This window comes from Galleria mellonella, unplaced genomic scaffold, assembly GCF_026898425.1.
Source record: "Galleria mellonella isolate WM207_F2 unplaced genomic scaffold, CSIRO_AGI_GalMel_v1 utg312, whole genome shotgun sequence".
Taxonomy (NCBI): Eukaryota; Metazoa; Arthropoda; class Insecta; order Lepidoptera; family Pyralidae; genus Galleria; species Galleria mellonella.
In genome coordinates this window covers 4,643,224-4,663,702 of record NW_026442074.1, presented here as the reverse complement: position 1 = coordinate 4,663,702, position 20,479 = coordinate 4,643,224, and the positions used below count along the sequence as shown (strand labels likewise).

General features: G+C 31.9%; 1 protein-coding gene across 2 annotated transcripts; it reads right to left on the bottom strand.

Annotated features, from left to right (window-relative positions):
• Positions 1-1,068: 1,068 nt before the first annotated feature.
• LOC113515228 (vanin-like protein 2) lies at positions 1,069-13,437 on the bottom strand. 2 transcript variants are annotated; one of them, XM_052896150.1, is made up of 10 exons: positions 13,283-13,437; positions 10,485-10,601; positions 9,727-9,852; positions 9,017-9,186; positions 8,495-8,709; positions 6,716-6,802; positions 5,357-5,460; positions 4,252-4,443; positions 3,103-3,224; positions 1,069-2,040 (listed from the first exon to the last, which is right to left on the bottom strand). In XM_052896150.1, exons 1-10 carry the CDS (start codon positions 13,337-13,339, stop codon positions 1,662-1,664), a joined length of 1,569 nt encoding a protein of 522 aa, XP_052752110.1. In that variant the 5' UTR covers positions 13,340-13,437; the 3' UTR covers positions 1,069-1,661. The 2 variants fall into 2 exon arrangements, with proteins under 2 accessions (XP_052752110.1, XP_052752109.1); XM_052896149.1 differs by lacking the exon at positions 13,283-13,437 and adding an exon at positions 11,644-11,870.
• Between the last annotated feature and the right edge of the window lie 7,042 nt (positions 13,438-20,479).

Here is a 20,479-nt window from a genome sequence, read left to right as displayed (position 1 = left end):
GCACTGAAGTAATATCACGCGATTTACAAGAGCCGCAATTGGCTGATCCGTTTGACGTAGAAATGGAGTTGTAACACATTTCAATTTCATATAATTATAATGTATGTACTGTGATATCCATATTGCTGTTCATATCTATAGGCGACGCTTATCACTTACCATCAAACCATCAGTTTGTTTGCCATTGTATGTATAATTAAAAATTCTTATTATATAAGTATGTCTTTAGTATTCAAATTAGGTATTTAGCTTGCATACTTAGGTACACATTTATAATCAACATCAGTCTTCAATTTAAATCAGTACGTATGAATCTATAAATGTATAGAAAATAATAATATATACATATAACTAAATGCTAATAATTTGCTTTATTATAGCGTCTATGTAAAAGCCAATTATATAAACAACCTGGCAAATGGCAAAAAGACTGAGTATTATGTGTTAACATCACAGTAGGTAGTATCATAAAAAAATTAAGTTATAACTAATGCCTATATTGGGGGGAAAGGGATTGTTAGTAATGGGGTCAAATAGCCCTTTACTAGCAATATACCCTGTCAGGTCGACCTCCACGTGGTTCCCCCTGGAAACCATAGTGACTAATTCTAGTTTAATTCGTCAGGATGGGCTAACTGACCTACTTTCATCTTCATCTGTCATCCCTCACTAATACTCCACCAGCGTATACCGATAGCGCAGACGTGGTTACCATACCATTATCACCCATTAAAAAAAAAACTAATGCCTTTTTTTTTTTTTTTTTATAACCTGATGGTAAGTGACTACTGGTCACCCACAACACCTACGGCATTGCAGGTGTGCTGCCGGCCTTTTAAAAAGGAATATGCTCTTTTCTTGAAGGTTATGTTGTCGTATCGGTTCGGAAATACTGCTGCTGGAAGTTGATTCCAAAGAGTGGTTGTGCGATGCCTAAAAACGCCTATAAATTAGCTACTGTTCACTAAGTACCGTTATAATTTAAATTCTCATTAATTAATTACGAATCATTACTAAATCGTACAATCGATTACCATAATGTACAGCCAAAATAGCCATTTACTAAAAAGTAAGTTCTAAGCTACTCCCTTAACGACGTCATATACGGTGAAGATTCTATATTTCGTTATAATATTTTTAATTAAAAAAATACTATCATTTCAACATGAGTAAGATACGTTAATACAGTGAACGCTCTATATATAAACAACAAATTTTTTTAAGTAACCAATTTCAATAAAAAAAAACTTCGTATTGGAAAAAGTTGCTTATAGAAGAAAAAGGAATAAATACTTTACCGTCTGAAAAATATTTTTACTTATTTCTTTTACTAACTAAGCTGAACAGAATAAAAAAAATATAAAGAATGTTGCTTATAGAGATGTTGCTTATATAGAGCGTTCACTGTACATGAAATGCTAGTATTGCGCCTGCCTTTATGCGCATCTTTTGTATGTCACGATATTATCTATTACTTAATATTTTAGATACAATACAATGAAAATATAATATTTTCTTTTGCCATATATATTGGCTCATTTAATTATATGTGTAACGAACGATATTTAATATCTTGAGATGAACTTAATAGTTCATCTCAAGATATTAAATATGCTGTAATCAGCATCTTCACCGTATGTAACGTGCTCTGTAAACATTTTTTAAATTATATTTGGTGCATTGTATATGGTATTCTCAATTTCGATATATTTTTTCCGATCTTCATCACTAATATCTCTTATCGCATTTACGTCTTTATTATAAATTCTTCCCCATATACCGAAGGAAATCAGTTCATTTTGTCTCGATTTCAATTCATAGGTGATACGTCCTCTTCCGAAATTATTTTGTTCCCATCCCTTTTGAGACGAATCGACAAACGTAAAGTTTACAGGGCTGAGTGGAAATTTGTTGTTGCGTAGAGAAATTGGAAAGTAAACTACGTCGTCGCAGTTCAAAGATTTGTTGTAATGATGCCGGTACGTGGTCATCTCTATGCGTAACTCTTCAAATTCAACATTCATTTCGTCTTTCGTAAACCTGAAAAAAAAATAAAAAAATATAATAATATTAGTACAGAGTAATGGAGCCGACAGAAGTGCAGGACAGTTTAAAAGGGCACTTATTTCCATCAAAACAAAGTATAAATTACCATCGCATAACGCATGTGAGGAACAAATAGAACCTGCTGTTCCTCTCTACATAAACTATATAAATACTCCCTATGGATATGTCACATTTGATAAATGAAATGTAAAGAGAAAAGAAAAATCGCACTTAAAGTAGCCCGAAGACTTAGACCTTATTGTTAATTTTTCCATTTGTTTCGCTGCCTTTATTTATCTATAAAAGCAATAGCTTTGGTGGTAACTAATGCTTTATGATAATGACTCACCTTTAAGGTTATAAATGATGACCTTAGTAACTTTGCCGTGCAGGCTGTTCATACTCGTATTTATAACGATGATTTCTATTTTCCATCAAGAAGACCGTCAGCTTGTTTACCATTTGAAGTAACATTAAACAAGAAAATAAAATATAGAAGGTGATGAGGCTTTTTTGTACTTTAAATGTTTGCATAGACGAGGAACAATCAACGACATAATTTCAGTATGGAGACTTTTTTATATCATCATCATTATATCAGCCTTTAACTGTCCACTGCTGAATATAAGCCCTTGAGGGGTTTTTCCAGTAGTTACTACGCTTGACAAACGGATTGGCAACAGCAGTCAGGCTATAGAGATGTTTTAAGAGGGACGCTGCTGCCCATCCCTCGCCCTTCCTTAGTCTTAGTTTGCTTTACGACATCCACGGAAAAGGAAAGGGTGGCCTATTCTATGCCAGGACCACACGGCCACATATTTAAATTCTTCCTGTATTTTTGAGTTTTGCAAAAAAAAATGGTCAAACCTCAGCATATGTTTTTTTTTCCGTCATAATAACAAAAATATCTTACACGAAGTTACATTTTGTTCCACTTCTGTGTAAGCCTTAATAAGTAATAGTATATTTTTTTTTTCTATCTGCAATCAGCCCTTTTTAGCCGTAATTAGATCTGTTATATAGTATAATAATAACTTTAATATTAGCCTCACTAACCTATATGGGCAGCTATTTATATCGTTGTCCTTGCAGGCGACGACCGCACAGGCCGCTACGCCGATCTTTCGTTTCGCGTAGGTGTTACTTCTGTCTTGTATAAACGCACGGTAATAATGTGCCTATAAGAGAAATTGTAATGTTATTTATTATTTTCATTCGATAATACAATATGGTAAATATATATTTTTGTGTTATCAAATTAATATTACTAAACAGGTTCACTTAAAACTTCTTTTAAATTAAATTTTTATAGTAACACTAGCTGACTTGGTAAACGTTGTTTTACCATATACATTATTTCTAGAACTATACATGAAAATACATTACTACAATTATTATATTCGATTGTCATCTTGCAAACCTATTGTGGCATAGAAAAATTGCGATGAAACAACAGGGGTTGATCGTAAAAGAGTGAAAATTTAAAGTTGTATGTATTTTTCAATGCTAAATCATAATAAAATAAAAATAAAAAAAAAATTGCCAAAAAAATAAAAAAAATTTAGGGGTGACCCACCCCTATCATTGAGGGGTATGAAAAATAGATGTGGGCCGATTCTCAGACCTACCCAATATGCACACAAAATTTCATAAAAATCGGTAAAGCCGTTTCGGAGGAGTTTGGTAACAAACACCGCGACACGAGAATTTTATATATTAGATATAATTAGATTAAAAAATACAATTGAATGCTATTAATTACTATTTCCATTAATAAAGCAGCCTCGAGTGACTAAATTGTCATTCTATATTTAAATTTACTAATATACAGGTCAAATTGATAGTCGAATCATGTAGAAACTTGGTATACATAGTTAAATTAATATTTAATTATTTAGTGTCATCTAAAAAGTCACGCAATAACTGCAACATGATGTTATTCCATTAAAAAAAATAGTTTATACTAGTTCTTAGAATAATTATTTTGATGTAATACTAATTTAAAATTTTAGTAATAGAAAATTTTGTTTTAACATCAACTCCAGTAACGTGAACTTTTTATAGAAATTTACAAGTGCTCCAACTTTGTCTTAAAAAGGTCTACCTATTATATACCCACTCGCACGTCTAGAAAAACAGATTTAGAGAAAGAACTTTACTTCATAACTATATTTTTAAATTAAGACGAAATTAGCTTTAACTTACAGTTTCTCCTTTTCTTTGACTGATTCTTGCTGTAATTTTGCAGCTCACTTCTTTATCTACGAGATTGATCTCTTGGAAACCTGGAGTCATAATCTTCGATACACGTTTAAGTAATGACGGGTCCTTGATCAGTAACAAAGAATCGGTTTCGGCGGGGTTGTCGAAGATCGGACCAGGATATTTACCTGATATCTGTTGAGAAGGAAGAAAATAGTTTCCGTTATTGTATAGCGGCATATTACAGTTATTTACACTGTGATACTATATATTATGTTCATGTTAAGAATATAGAATCCCAAACTTAGCATATTTCTTTTTAAAATATCGGCAGCACACCTTTTTTTATACAATTTACAATGGCAAACAAGCTGACGGCCCACCTGATGGAAAGTGGTAACCGTCGCCTATACACATGAGCAGTACCATGGACATAACAGAGTATATTGTTTCGCCCATGATACCCTCCATGCGTTGCCATTCCTAAAGACTCAGGTGTTATTCCTCTGTACCCAGTAAATTCACGCCACATCCCACCCTTCAACCTGAAACACAGCCATGCAAACACAACTGTTTCACGGTTGAAACACGAATGGGACAGAGGTACCCAAGCAATCGACTTTTGTACAAAGTCTCCCCCTGCAATGCCTTTAGTGTTGTGGGTGATCATGGACGGCGATAGTCACTTGCCATCATGTCAGCCGCATGCTCGTTTGCCGCTTGTGTTTAATAAAAAATAGAGAGAAATATCCGCTATCTTTATCAAAAATATATTAAGTATAAACGAATGTTCTGTATAAAGAATAATCATGAACAATTATATATTACTATCTATATCCCCACAATGCCATTTCTATTTTCAGAATTCAGTCTTCTTTCTACATTGTCTATACTAAGATGTAAAGATTCGCACTTCTTTTTGCCTAATTCTTTATATTTGTAACCTTTAGAAAGATGAGTGAAGTGAAATTAGTTTTGAAAACTTAATTGTTAACAGAATACCAAATTTAAATCACTCGCAAATAAATAATTAAAATCAAGTTTGATTTTACAGAATAGCATTACCCCTATATATTTTAATCAATTACAATAAAGGATAATTAATTACCTTTCCTGGCACTTTGGGTACTCTGGCAACGAGTAGCCGTGTAGTCGGCACTCCTGGCATTACACTGATTAACGCACCTGCTCTCCCGGAGTATATACCCGATCCTGGAATATACAGGTGAGGAAAATTAGTTAATTACTTATATTATAGATCTCGATACCTATATTATAATATTGATTTGACACTATAACAAGTCGAGAAAAACTAATGTCTAAATAGAACAAAGAAACGTTTGTCTCAGCTCATGAGATCACCCAAATTACACTAATTGTATTATTACTAAATAATTGTACTATTACTCCAAATGCTTTGCCATTTTTAATCGATTTCAAAAAGAATATTTTTATATTTTTCACGTTTTATACAACTTAGAATGGCAAACAAGCTGACGGCCCACCTGATGGAAAGTGGTAACCGTCGCCTATAGACATGAGCAGTACCATGGACATAATAGAGTATACTGTTTCGCCCATGATACCCCCATGCGTTGCTATTTCTGAGGACTCAGGTGTTATTCCTCTGTACCCTGTAAATTCACGCTATATCCCACCCTTCAAACTGAAACACAGCCATGCAAACACAACTGCTTTACTGTAGAAACACGAGTAGGACAGAAGTACCCAAGGAATCGACTTTTGTACAAAGTCTCCCTCTGGTGTACCTCTTAACTCCATCAGTTATAAATCGACTTGAAAAATTCTTTTTTTATGTGAAGAGTTATATATACCAATAAATTGGTCCCATACACATTTTATCAAAATTGGTTACGTAATTCAGTTTTGAAATCATAATAATTGTGGTAACAATTGAAATCAGTTTTTTTTTTTTTTATACGAGCCTCAGTCTTAAATTATACGTTATGCAGAATTAAACAAAAATACAATAGACAATAATATCGAATAATAATATAAAATAAATAATTATATTATAATGAACAGGATGTGTTGTGGAAAAATTAGTGATGGACGAAGATGTAGGTTCTATCTTACAAGTATAATAAAATTGTAATTAGACACGGGAGATATTTGAGAAAAGTTTATATGAATGCTCTTAATAAGACCAATAGATTTCTTTATATGTAATCGATTATTTTATATGTAACTTACAAGTGCAATAAAAAATATATATTGCACTTATTAAAATAACATTTTTTAAAAATTATGACTATTTACTCCGGCGTCACACAAATACCAAATTAGATGTTGTTTTCATAATTATGAAAGTCTAACTTAAAATTTAGTATATGTTTTATCTTGATACGTCACCTGGGAGTGGTTCATTCCATTATTTTTTCTACTTTAGAAATTCACGTGTACCAAATAGTAGGCAAAAACTTTGTACTTCTTAAAGATAACTTACCAGCAGTACCAACGGCTATATTATTGGCTCCACTTGCGAGGAAGTTCACATTCATACTGTAAGCGTACGACTCTTGAATCTGCACAGCTGTAATTTTAAAGTTTAGTTTTAGAAGGCGTAATTCCTTTTCTTGGAATTTCTTGCATGTTTATAAAATTAAAAATAATAATAAAACTCAAAAGAATGATGCCTATTTAGGACAGTTAGGATAATTTCAACTGAACCATTATGTGACGAACATACCTAAAAATTAATAACTAAATGTGTTGCTGGGCGCAAAATTTCAAAATAGCTTGACTATTTCGGATTTTTTAAGTATACATTGAAGTCTTAGGAAGATTCTTATAAAGAATGTTATATTTTGTTTATGCTGGAAATTTATATTTTTCGTATTTGTGAAATAATGATATTATTAACAGCACAGACAGTTCAATAAACTTACAAAGGTGACCAATAAATAAGTGATACAATAACAAATAATACTGATAAGCTTATCTGCAATTTAAAATTTACGTACATGCTATATAAAAATAACAAATATATTGGTAGTTATGGATTAGCAATGTCAATACTCTTTTATAGGTACCAAAAAAAAGATAAAAAAAAGAAAGTATGATTAAAAACATTTTTAGAGACAAACTTTTATAGCCTTTAAGCTTCATTATTATCTTTGAGCATTACACATGGTTTTTGTCAAGACAAATCATATTTACGTTTATTAATTTTTTTTATTAATATAATTTAAATCAAAATTACAAATTATCGTCCAATATTTGTAAAGCCAAGCCATAAATACGTACAGGTACTTTGGCATTTTTTTTCTGACTTGCCTTCTACTATATATTGACATATAAATTATTAGAGACATATAAATGACGACGCATAAAAATATAATAATATAATGTAACAATGTACGTATTTTGAATTGCTATGCATTGTATACAAAATGTACTACTTTTTATTTACACAAATGCAGTGCCAAAACCCGCGTCTCACCAGCGCAACGCTAACACGCGCCAACATTACACCTACTTCCTTACTACATTCTAGGTAATTAGAATATTCACCAGTAAAGGTTAATAAACTTGCCTAAACAGAGCTAAAAATAAACTAAGTATATAGTATACAATGTAACAGGTATGTTATTAAACTAAGTTACAAATCTAAATTGGAGCCATGTGTACAAAATATTACCTGGATTTTCCTTAAGGGATTGCTGTATTCTACAAAACAAGTTTCAATTATTGAAATTGTATTACAAACACCATGTGACATGTTGACTTACTGTGTTACATATGTATAATATATGTAAAGTATTTTCTCCCATATAAATTATTCGCAGAAAGTTCTTTTTGCATTAATGAGTAATAAAATATACTATACATGTCATCTTTTATTTTAAATATTATACAATGAATTATTGCGTTATACTTGATACACGGTAAAACGATGGTGCACTAATTGCACCATAATTTGAGAATAGGTAATTAATTATACTCTTAAAAAAAATAGACTTATAAGCATTTTTAAATAAACATTTTGATTAAGAATATTGACTAGACTCTGGTCTCTTGTCATCGTACATTGCCCGCATGTCAATGTCTAAAGTACAAATGTGGGTTTGAAGTCCAAAGTCCAAACGTTGAATCAAGTTCATAAGTACATAGAGATCGTTTATTATAGACAGGTCTGAGAGTACATATACGCTTCTTTTAAGGGGCTATCCTGGAAGGAATCCTTAATACGCGAATGATAGAATGCCTTATTGTAATCACTAACCTGTTAAATAAGGCATCTCGGAGAACCACATAGTGGATAAAATTACATTTGTAATATTATTCTTTTCTACAATTTGAACAGCCGGAACTTGGAACATGAGGTCAAAACAAATGAAGTGACCGAAGCGTACTCCAAAGTCTGTATCAAATAGGCCCAGTTCAGGCTTCAAGGCCGGGTAACGCGTCCACTCGCCAAATAAATTGATTTTGCGGTATCTATAAAAAAAAATATTTCCTTATTACCATGTCTGTTATTGACAGGTTACAACTCGACAAGTTACAATAAATGACACTGGTTTAGATTTTACACTAACGTATAGAAAATATTAGAGACTTTGCGGATTTCGTCAAAGAAAATGTAAAAAGATATATTATTAATTTTTTTTTTAAATATTCATTCTCAGCTGTCATCATATACTGGTACCCCGCTAAAATGTACCGATAGCGTAGGCAGGGTTACCGTTTCATTACCGTCCATTAAAAAATCCTTTCTTCCAACTTTCGTAGTGGATAAGCATCTCACCTGTCAATAACAGCACCATTGCGATCGAATACCACGTTAGTATTGAATATGTAAAGTTTTTTCTTGGGACAAAACTCTCCAGGCGCATTATTGCAATCCATTTCTTCTTGTACGTTGATCACTACGTATATCTTATTGTCCCTGGCTGCTTTCGATATAGCTACAATAGGCTGAAATCCATATTAAAAATATTTAGAGACATTACTTTCTTCCATAAATATTGTTTTAAAATGCAACAAATAAACAAACAAATATTACTATTTTAAGTACATTTTGAACCCAACGGTAGAATTATAGTAAAGTTATAGGAGTATTGAAGTGAAGTGAATGGCATTGACATAAATTTTATTTAAATAAACTTAAGTTGACAAAAAATTAATGAAAATTATAGGATCCATACAGTAAATATGAGAGACGTGTCTAACATTTGTCGTGTCTCTATTATATAAATTTTAGCCGCAATTCAAATATGGCATGGTACTAGTCCCTTAGTACTAAGTTACGCGGCAAATGTTCTTTTGTCCTCTATCTGTACACTATCCACTGGGTTCTTTTCTTATCTGGATTTATACTATTTTATTTTTAAATTTGAAATAAATATACGTATACGAAATCCAAAATTCTATTGAACGGTTTCGTTATATTAAAATTAAAATCAATAAAAAAATGAGTATGCATTTATTATAAATATGTTTTATGTATCTACTTGCCTCATCATACAACTCGGGATGTAGAGCTGGTATGGGATACTCTCGCAATAGTCCATGGAATGGTACTTTCACGACTTCCAACTTTCTAACTAGCGTCATTTCAGGAAACACTATGATATCTGCATTCTGAAAACCAATATACCATATACCTCTATAGTAACAGAAACAAGTTGTCTATAATTCTATAGACTGTATATAGTACTTGTATTTTGTTATTTTTGTTATACTTCTTCACGAATTTGAAATATATATTTCTAATTATAGGAATTTGGTTTCTAATTATAACCTACTTTTTTAGAGTACAATAATGGCAACAATTTTTTTTCAAGTTGGTCTTTACAGCTTCACCGAAAGAGTGCAGAGACGAGTCCATAAGTTACAATCCAGTCCATACATTTCAAGTTCGCAGAGAAGAGAGATAGAAGGTCCATTCGTGCTGAAGAATTACGGCGTGTGCTCATGGATGCCTAAGCGGCTCGAACCAAAGAGTAATTCCTCCATTTTAACTTAAGCCACTGTATTTCGAGCCTAGTCAAGGTACGGCGGGTCAGTTGTATTTGAACGATGAGGTTGAGCGATACGCTCGAGTACGTTTCTTCAATCATCAAACTCTACCTTTGAATAGCTTGTGTTTTAATGAACGTGGCAACAAATATTTGCGGGCACAATCCAGTTCTCACAAACATGAGCCAATTCAGAAAAATCGATTCCTAAATTTCGTATATTTTTTTAATAAGAGAGCAGTAGACTATACATACTTGTTCAGCTGCATTCTTTATATACTGAACGTATTCTTTCAAGGCCACAGAAGAATCACTGGTGAGCTTGAACTCTACCACCGCCGCCACATAGCTGTCGTCTTCTGGACTCGATTTCTGTAAATAAGTTAAAAAAAATGACGATTTTTTATTCTTTTATCCTTAAAATGAATAGCAAACAAACCGACTCCCCATCTTATCAACAGTAGTAGCCATCATCTATGGAGCAATAGAATCAAGATTTTCACAGAACACACTGTAATACCCCATTAACATTTACCCATAGTAACCCTTATATACTCTTTTTAAAGGGATGGAAAAGTAACCAGGTAGATGATAATGTCAGTATGAGTGAAAATAAAGTCAATTAGCACGTTACGATGGATTCGCGAGTGATTAATAACCATTTGAAGATCGACCTGAATATATATTGCTGGCAATAGAACCACTGTTTCCATAGACAAGGATGGAAATGATAATACAATTCCCCCATTCTTACCCTTGCACCCCCGTACCCTGTAAAGATATTCTCGTATCCCACTCTTTAAACGGAAACAAAGCCACGCAAATAATATAGATAACAACACAAGACAAAATTATGTTGATTTATCAAAATCGTTTCAGCACTATTTGTTTATGAGTGAAAATAGAATGATAATCCCGCTTGTGCTGGTAGTATATCCTCGCGTGATATCAGTAAATGATGACAGATAAGGATGTAGTCAAACCAATTCGCCCATCGTGACGAATTCACCAGGAATTAATCACAATGGTTTCCAAAGGGGATCATGAGGACGTCGATCTGAGAAAATATGTTGTTAGCAATGGGACTGCTCATTCCTATTACTATAATTAACACGTGACTAAACAGTCACCCATCCAAAAAGGTATCTGCATGCTGAATGTGTAAACTGCATCTTTTCTCACTTAAATACATGACTAACCGTTCCCTGATCTTATAAAACGTCAAAAACATTACATTACCTATGAATGCTTAAAATAGTATTTGAGTAAGTATTTTTTTTTAACAATGCATTATTGCATTTCTATAAAGATAATACAATCAACAAACTAGAGACATCTGTTGAGATTTATTTTTTAACAATGAATTGATACAAAACAAACAATAACAAATTGAATAATGCAAATAAATACATACTTGTATCGATTCTTGTACGACGAACCAACAAAAAATCGTTAACAACAATGAATTTCTCATTATTATGTAATTTATAATCACAGTTGAATCTAGAATAAATATTTCAGTGCACAAACATCACGGTATTGTTTGAAGTAGTGTTTATTGTATTAAGATAACGAAATAGCTAAATAAATCGTATGTATGAACCAGAGAACGCGACCGCTCACGGCGTAATGCGCGCTTGTTGTGAATCGTTTGTTTGGCTTTGGTAACAGCTGACATCCTTTGTAATATAATTATCTGCCACACAGATCACAGAATACCTAATAATACTACTACTACCACTGTTTAAAGATTTATTTCCTGTTAAACATCTTGTGGACACTTCAATTCATTTATTTTTTCTAGACAGTACAATGCGTCCCGAATTGTCATGTTACTGTTCACATACAGGCACATTTCAAAGGCGTTAAACCACTGGTTTTTTATACTGTGTTTAGATGTTACGTTGTCACGTGTCAGTAATCCTTATCACAGGATAGTTAGTTCAAAGTAATTCATAGTTTGTTTATTTCAGACAGATTTACTAGACTGTACAAAAATCGTTTTTCTCCCACTGGTATTTTTGCCGCCAAACAACTGTGCTTGCATGACTGTTTCATTTAGTTTGAAGGGTAGAATATGACTGTAAAATTACAGAGTAGAAAGGTCTAATATCTCAGAAAAATTAACTCATAATTAATAGTAGAAACATAAGAATAACAGCATAGTTGATAAAATGTCTCTGGCTACCTTATCTTGACTATCGTCGTGATTGTATTATTTACTGAATATTGCAAATTAATAAGGAAATATTTCAAAGCGAACCTTGATATAACGATCGAGGTTTTTGGCACTTCCGTTCACATTAAATTCTTTAACACTAGCTGATTAACAAACAAGACACAGCCTTAACTAAGTAAATTTAATAGAATAAATTTTGGTATACAATTTAGGCATTTATTGTAAATAAATAGGATTTCTTAGTAGATAAACATATTTACGGAGGCGAAGTCGCGGGTAATGACTATTTTATTTATTTATTTTACACTTTTTTGCACCACTTATAAAAATAATAAATACAGTAAATTTTAATGAATAGTTATACAAAAGACGTCCATTATCACTAAGCAATCTCTTCCAGACAACCTTTGAGTAAAGGACATTGAGAAAAAAAAAGGGCAGGAGACGTACTACGACATAGATACTAATATGTACATACGATTGTTAGTAATGGAGACTGAGAATCCCAATGCTAGCAATATACCCAACCAGATCGACCTCCTCGCGGTTCCCTCTGGAAACTATCATGGTTAATTCCTGATAAATCCATTCACGCTGAATTCTAGGTGTATCCATCACGATGAGCTAACTGACCTACATTTATTTATATTTACTGTATAGTATACTAAATATGTATATAGGAATAAACATGTTATAATAATAATATAATATGTTATATTTACTATAATATATTCTAAAAAATAAATTATATTTTTTTTTTAATTTTAACAACGCATTAGCGACTTTCCTGTGGTGTTAATGTCTGCAGTATCAGGTATCAGGTAACTATCAGGTAAAAGCATGCTTACAAAAAATAAAGTTAAAACCTTCATACCTGTAATGATATGTTCACTATACAAACAAATACCAATATAAATAACGAGCGCGTCATATTTGTTTTCACAGAATTTCCAACTGATAATTCCTGAGTTGCACGCAGCCACACACTAAAGCAACTTCAACCAGTTCTACATATTTATGAGACACAAATACGTTTGCTCGTCTCCATATTTTAATACGATACGAGATTTCTTTCCCGTAAAGGCATTTATTGACTTACAAAATAAAAGTTCGTATTTTTAGCTACGTATTTATAACTCCGTAACTCCAATGTCAAGTCTGTGCCTATACATCTTTCTAAAAGTGTACAGATATCGTTCAGAGGTTATGTAGATACTTATCACGATCGGGTTGTTATGATAAAAGCTGTTTTCTTTTTTGTGGCACAAAATCTTAAATTAAAATTAATAAATACAGAAGACAATGGAAATGTAGAAAGACTATCCTTATACATATCTTATTATGTTACATATGGGAGCGGGGAGATCCCGTAGTGGAAGGAATAACTGTATATGTAATATATCTATTAAATTTTTTTCTGCATCGTTATTTATCCCTATTAGTATAATACATATAATATATAAAGTATATTTATTTATTTATTTATTGTTTTTGTTGTTTTATCTAATCGCTATAAAGTTTGGTACACACGTACTCTATTGATATTTTTTATAAAACGAGAGTACGAACTTCGTTGCCACTTTGTTATAAACTGCTAGTTTTTGCCCGTGACTTCGATTGCGTGTGGTATGCGATTTTTCAGAAATTTTGTTTTGAACCATGAACCTAAATCTAAACTTTCACGTATGTAAGTTCCATACAATCTTTCAACCCCCGTTTTGCCCTCTTAAGAGTCAACCCTTAATATTAAAAATATTTAAAATTTAATTTTTTTAAATTCCTTTCTTGTCATTTAACTACCTTGTATGTAAAGAAGCGATCTGTAAAATATCAAGATTTTAGATACAGCAATTTCGGTTGTACGTCATGTATATGGGTCAATCAGTCGGTCAGTTCACCAGAAAGAGACTTTGTACAAAAGTCGATTGCTTGGGTACCTCTGTCCCATTCGTGTTTCTACTATGAAGCAGTTGTGTTTGCATGGCTGTGTTTCGGTTTGAAGGGTGGGATATGGCGTGAATTTACAGGCTACAGAGGAATAACATCTGAGTCCTCAGGAATGACTACGCATGGGGGGTATCATGGACGAAACAGTATACTCTATTATGTCCATGGTACTGCTCATGTCTATAGGCGACGGTTACAACTTTCCATCAGGTGGGCCGTCAGCTTGTTTGCCATTCTAAGTTGTATAAAAAAAAAATATTCCACTTGCAATGTAGTGGGTCCATTTTGAATCTTTTTATATCTCTTTTGGACCTTGCAAAATCGCGGACGAAAAAAACTTATGGACAAAGTCGCATTTGTACTTTATGTGTATATACATATGTCTCGCGGTCACGGCTGTTACCAAGTGTCAATGTACAATACTAGCGCCTACATCACTTAATTAACAATATTCTACAACTTCGATATTATATTTAATAAATTGATAGGCGCTTAGAATAACCGCGCATCACTGCGATCTGCGGAGAGGCGCTTAGCAGGATGAACCGCCCGACTGCGCGGGACGCCTTGTATCTTAGGAATGGGATGTTCAGACACAAATTATTATACTTATTAATATTATAAACGGGAAAAGTTTGTTTGTCTCTTTGTTACCTCTTGGCGCTTAATTATGCGTCACGAAATTTGGAATACACGTACTATTTGAAATGGAGTAAGGAATGGAGGAGGACATTGCCACTTCATACATTCCTTTTTACAATAATGAACTTGACTAATAACTTCAATATCTTTTGTGCTGTTTAATAGTCTATATTTTCTTTTGAGTAAAAAACAAGGGCTCTCACTGGACACTGCAAACTAAATAAGCATATGTCCCAACTAGGCTTATGCCCAAAAAACGTTCGCAGATTTTTTCACAATGATAAAGAAACGCCGCAACACTTAATTTGTGATCGTAGCCCACTCATACATAAACGATATAACTCCTTTAGAAAACATACTTTATATCCTGAGGAGATAAAAAATAACGCTACAAAAAACATCTTAAAATTCCTACCACAGATAGGAATTAGAAAAGAAAAGAACAAAGGTCGCAGTGTGGCAGGCTTTTCTGTCTGAAAAAACGATCTTTCAAAAATAATAACAATCTACATTTATATATATTCAAAATTATGAAATCTAATTTTTTATTTGAATAAAGCAACAGTTGAGTTTTTTAGCCGTCTTTCTCAGCTGAAATTACATGAGCGGTGGAATCATACAATAACTATTCAAAAATACTTATAATTAAGTTTGCATAAATAAAAAAAATATGTTTATTTTTATCTTGATATAATTAATAAATATATAAGGCGGGTTAAAATTTGTAATAACAAACAATGTAAATTAAATGCAAAAATAATAAGATGTTAATTCGATTATATTTTCCTATGATATTCTCCAACATCTTTCTCAATAATGTAACGTTTGTGACGATTTAATTTAGAATAATCTCGATAGATCGATCTGAATCAAAGTCCAATTTACATCGAAATCGAGGACAAAGTTGCTAATTCCGATGCAACAGATCGCATCATCGTGAAAAATAAAAACTTTGAGAGTCATTTCAAATTAGATAGATAGATAGATATATCGTTTATTTGTTTGTTACTAATCACACACAACATGTACATAAGAATAGGTAATACATAAAACAACATAAGATTTATAAAATTGTGTTATTATGTGTGATCTGCAGCAATACAAAAAGGTCGAAGCTCAGCGTGTTACATTGTTCAAGGAACAAAACACTGATTTTCAGCTTTAACCCATTTGAGGGTACGTGAAAATAATAATTAAAATAAATATAAAATAAAAAGAGCAATATTTTTGGTGATTGTCTGTGCAGTGTGTGTATAATAAAAATAATGTAAATAGTTCAGAGTATAATTTGATATAATTTTAACTGAGTGGTAAGGATAAAGCGAAAAAAAAAAGAAAATATTAATAAGAGAAACATGGAAAAAAAAATATTAAAAATCATTACATGAGTGTGCAACCGCTAGCCAAGAAATTTCTGTGGAATGCCTAAAATTTGTTTTTTTAATAAGTATTCTTTGTGATGTTTTTTACCAACTAACTCTCCAATGATTGGAAACAACAAATAAGTCCGAGAAACGGTAGTAAGCCTACACCTTCCGGATTCAAATATGCTCGGCATATTTACTTTATTTTTTTTTTATACTTAATCCATATTGATATTCTCAATGCCCCTATTAAATATATAATCATTGTATATAACGAAGAGGCGACTGCGATAAATTTGTAGGAAATCAAAATAAATTCATAGGTCAATAATAAATAAATTATTTACGTCACGATAAAAAGAAACATTACAGTAGAAAAAAAATATTTATATGTCTGAATAGACAAATTTCCCAAATGCTTATCGGTGTTAAGATCGAGAGACATAAATGTATAGAATTTAAGATTTTGAAGAAAATCTCTGGGAACAAGGGGATTAGTAGAGATATGAATGTATTATTGGATATTTATGCAATTACCTTCTTTGATGAAATGATTAAAGTTATAATAATTGAAGCAAGATTAGATATATATAACTGACATACCTATCATACACATTTGTTGTGACTACACATAGTTACACGTGATTGTATAGTTCGCATACAATAATCTAATATGTATGAGTATTTTTATTTTTATATGATTTAGCAATTCCTAGAATGATAATCTCACCTCTGCTATCAGTATATGTTGACGGTGCACCAGCAGGTGATGACAAATGGAGATAAAGTTAGATCAGTTAGTGTTAAAAAAATATGCATGGTTTCCGAACTACATTGTCTATGTTGTCTATTCACCTGTATCCTATTCTCTATGATCACTTTCTCTCAAAATAAAATGGCTGAATCATCCCTACGTGTTTTCTTGTCTCTGCTAAATCAATAGTTAGCTCATTGTGACAAATTCACGACGATGATATCCAAGAGTTAACCACTCAGATATTCATCAGGCCCTCTAGAGAAGTGGCAAGCGAATTCATCGATGAAATAGACATCGCTAGCGAGTCCGTAAGATAGAATGAAATAGAAATGTCGGATGTCTTATTCCAGCTCATGGACTCGCTAGCGATGTCGATTCCATCGATGAATCTACTATCTGTTCTCCTTTAACCAAAGGTTGTCTGTAAGAGATTGCCATAGCGGTAAGACCGCCTTTTGTACCTTTATGTGTATATTTAAATTGTATTTTATGTTACTGTATTTCACTTGAATTGTTCAATTGTCATTGTATATTTTTATATTTCTGGTGCAATAAAGACTTAAGTAATAGTCGCTTGCCACTTGTCTAGAAGTCCTGATATTGTTAACAATGAAGCCGTTAATCCCTACTATTAACAATCTGCCCTCCCAGGACATCCTTTTTATATAGGCATGAACATTGCATGGGCATTACATGACAAATACAATTCTTATAAAAGTAATATTTTTTGTTACAATATTTATTAAAATTCAATTATTTTGCTTACGCTACGTGTATGCTCAAAGTCTGTGGTCGTCATTATCTGGTTTACTGATTAAATATAAAAATCAGTCAAATACAAACCTTATGCCTTTGGCATTAGGGTTATCGGGCTTCAGATCATGCATTTCATTAAGATTTGCTTCCCTACTGCAAAGACGGTTTTTTCAAATGTCATCTGTAAAAATTGTAGCAAATTTTTTTCAATACATTTGGAGATAATTGAGAAAAAGTACAGGAACAAAAATAGGGATTAAGTGATAATCTCTATACAATAACCATTATCAGTGTGTACAAATTGATATGACTTTTAAATATAATGATATAGTCATATGGCGAGATGTAACATTAGATATCTTATCTGTAGATATACAAAATAGAGAACAGCCACTTAAATTACGTATCAGAGCTTGTCACCCGCCAACTTTAAATCCCAATTACAAAAATGGCTTATTATTGACCATTGTTTCTAATGAATTTATGAAATTAAAAGTGGAATGAGTATTTATATTATAATAATATTGTTGATACTAATCTCTAATACGTATTAATATTAAATGAAATTAAGTATATTAATTGACATGAAATTGTATTTGACATTTTGTTTTTATAAGAATTGTTGACACTGTTCATTTAATATATAAGTATTTTAAATTTTGCATGCCTAATTGTGGCGAAATGTGTGGAGTTATTTTTATTTTAACACCTGTATACTTACCATGTTTCTTGCAAATAAATATTCATTCATTCATTCATTCAAAGTATGCTAAGCGCAGGAAAAAGACGTTGAGCTAATATTTCTTATATTAATAAACTAATGGACCCGACAGCCATTATCGTAAATACTAATACAGCGCCACCTACCGTATCCAATTATTCAATCCATTAATCCAATTAATTAAACCATCCACTCAAATACACACAAAAAATATCTAATTCGATACAGCGATTTAGGTAGATTTCAGTAACATACACACGTAGAAAAGAATTATATATTTTAGTACCAACGGATGTAAACTCTTTCTAGTATATAAATAAAGATCTATTTAAATTTATCTATTAAAATCACACACAAAAAAGGACTTTCTGGCACTGTATGTTTATCTAATTATTCTATATCTTTTTTTCGATATATATTATTTATTATAATATAATATTTTTAACAAACAAAAACTGCAATCGAAATTACAATCATCTGCATTTTGAAATCGATCGAAATGAAATCTTTTATTTTTCTTAAAGCGATTAAACTAAATGAGAAATAAAGAATAAATCGCTGTCAATCTCAATATGGAAAAGAGATAACGGATAAAGATATTAAGAAAAAAAATTAAGGTATACCTAAAACGAAAAATATCGCGTATCACAAATAATATCGCATTGAACATGTTTAATGCTATAAATATTGCTGTATTGGTATTGTTGCTTTACAGGAACTTTACTGGCAAGTATTGTTAGGGGGAGATTTTATACAAATTTCGTCTGCTTTGGTACCTCTGTCCCACTCGTGTTTCTGTCGTAAAACGGCTATTCATGCATATCTGGTACAGTTTGATGGGATTGAAATGGCAGGGAAATTACAGAGTATAGAGACACCATAGTTCACAAGAATAGCAACGCCTAAGAAGGCGTTCATCAACAGCACCATTCTGTCACACCTCGGTCACGGAGTATATCCATGCATGATAGCTTTCTTAATGGAAAGTAGTGGATCAGGAGGATCGTCAGCTTGTTTACAAAAAAAATATGTTGTATAACAAATATAGGACGCCGGAAACATTAAAAAGATATGTAGGTATTATTTAACTTATGGTTCATAATAAAAAAAACCTGTCAGGTACAAGTTGAACTCACTGAGGGTTCTGTACATTATTATTATTGAAAGACAGGCTTTTTCAGACAGAAAAACCTGTGACACTGCGACCTGTCCATGACCTTTTGTGCTCACCCTTTTTTAGGCTCTATACATATATAGGTATAAGATAAAATACCTTTGTTGCAATTCATACCTGAAATTACTTCCAAAAATTATTATTATTGATATTAAAAATCGTAATTTCATATTTTGAGCATAATTTTGTTTAAAAACTGGACCGCATAACTTTGTTTTTGGAGTTTTTTTTAATAATTTCTCAAAAACAATATTAGTTAAAAACATCGTTTTATTTTTCCTGTAATATTTTCCTTTATAAATTGCAATTATCTCAGATTTTAAGTTGGAAAATGGTTCTTTTCTCATATTTTCAATCATAAGTCAAAAACTACGTATCGTAAAATAAATAAAAATCAATTTTTAAATAAACAATTGAAGCCATTTTATATGATAACCCACTAGAACTAGTAGGTCTATTTTAAAATTTTGAGTACCTATTTTTGAACCCCATAGCAAGCAAAATAAAAATATTTTTTAAATTATTTCTATTGCAATATATGTGAGCTAATAATGAGTAAAACTATTCCAAATTTCATATCGACTACATCGTTATTTGTCACTGAGATATAACGTTGTGACAGATGAACGGACGGACGGATGGACGAACAGACGAAGTCACACCATAAGGGTTCCTTTGTACTTTTTTGATACAGAATGTATATTTAATAT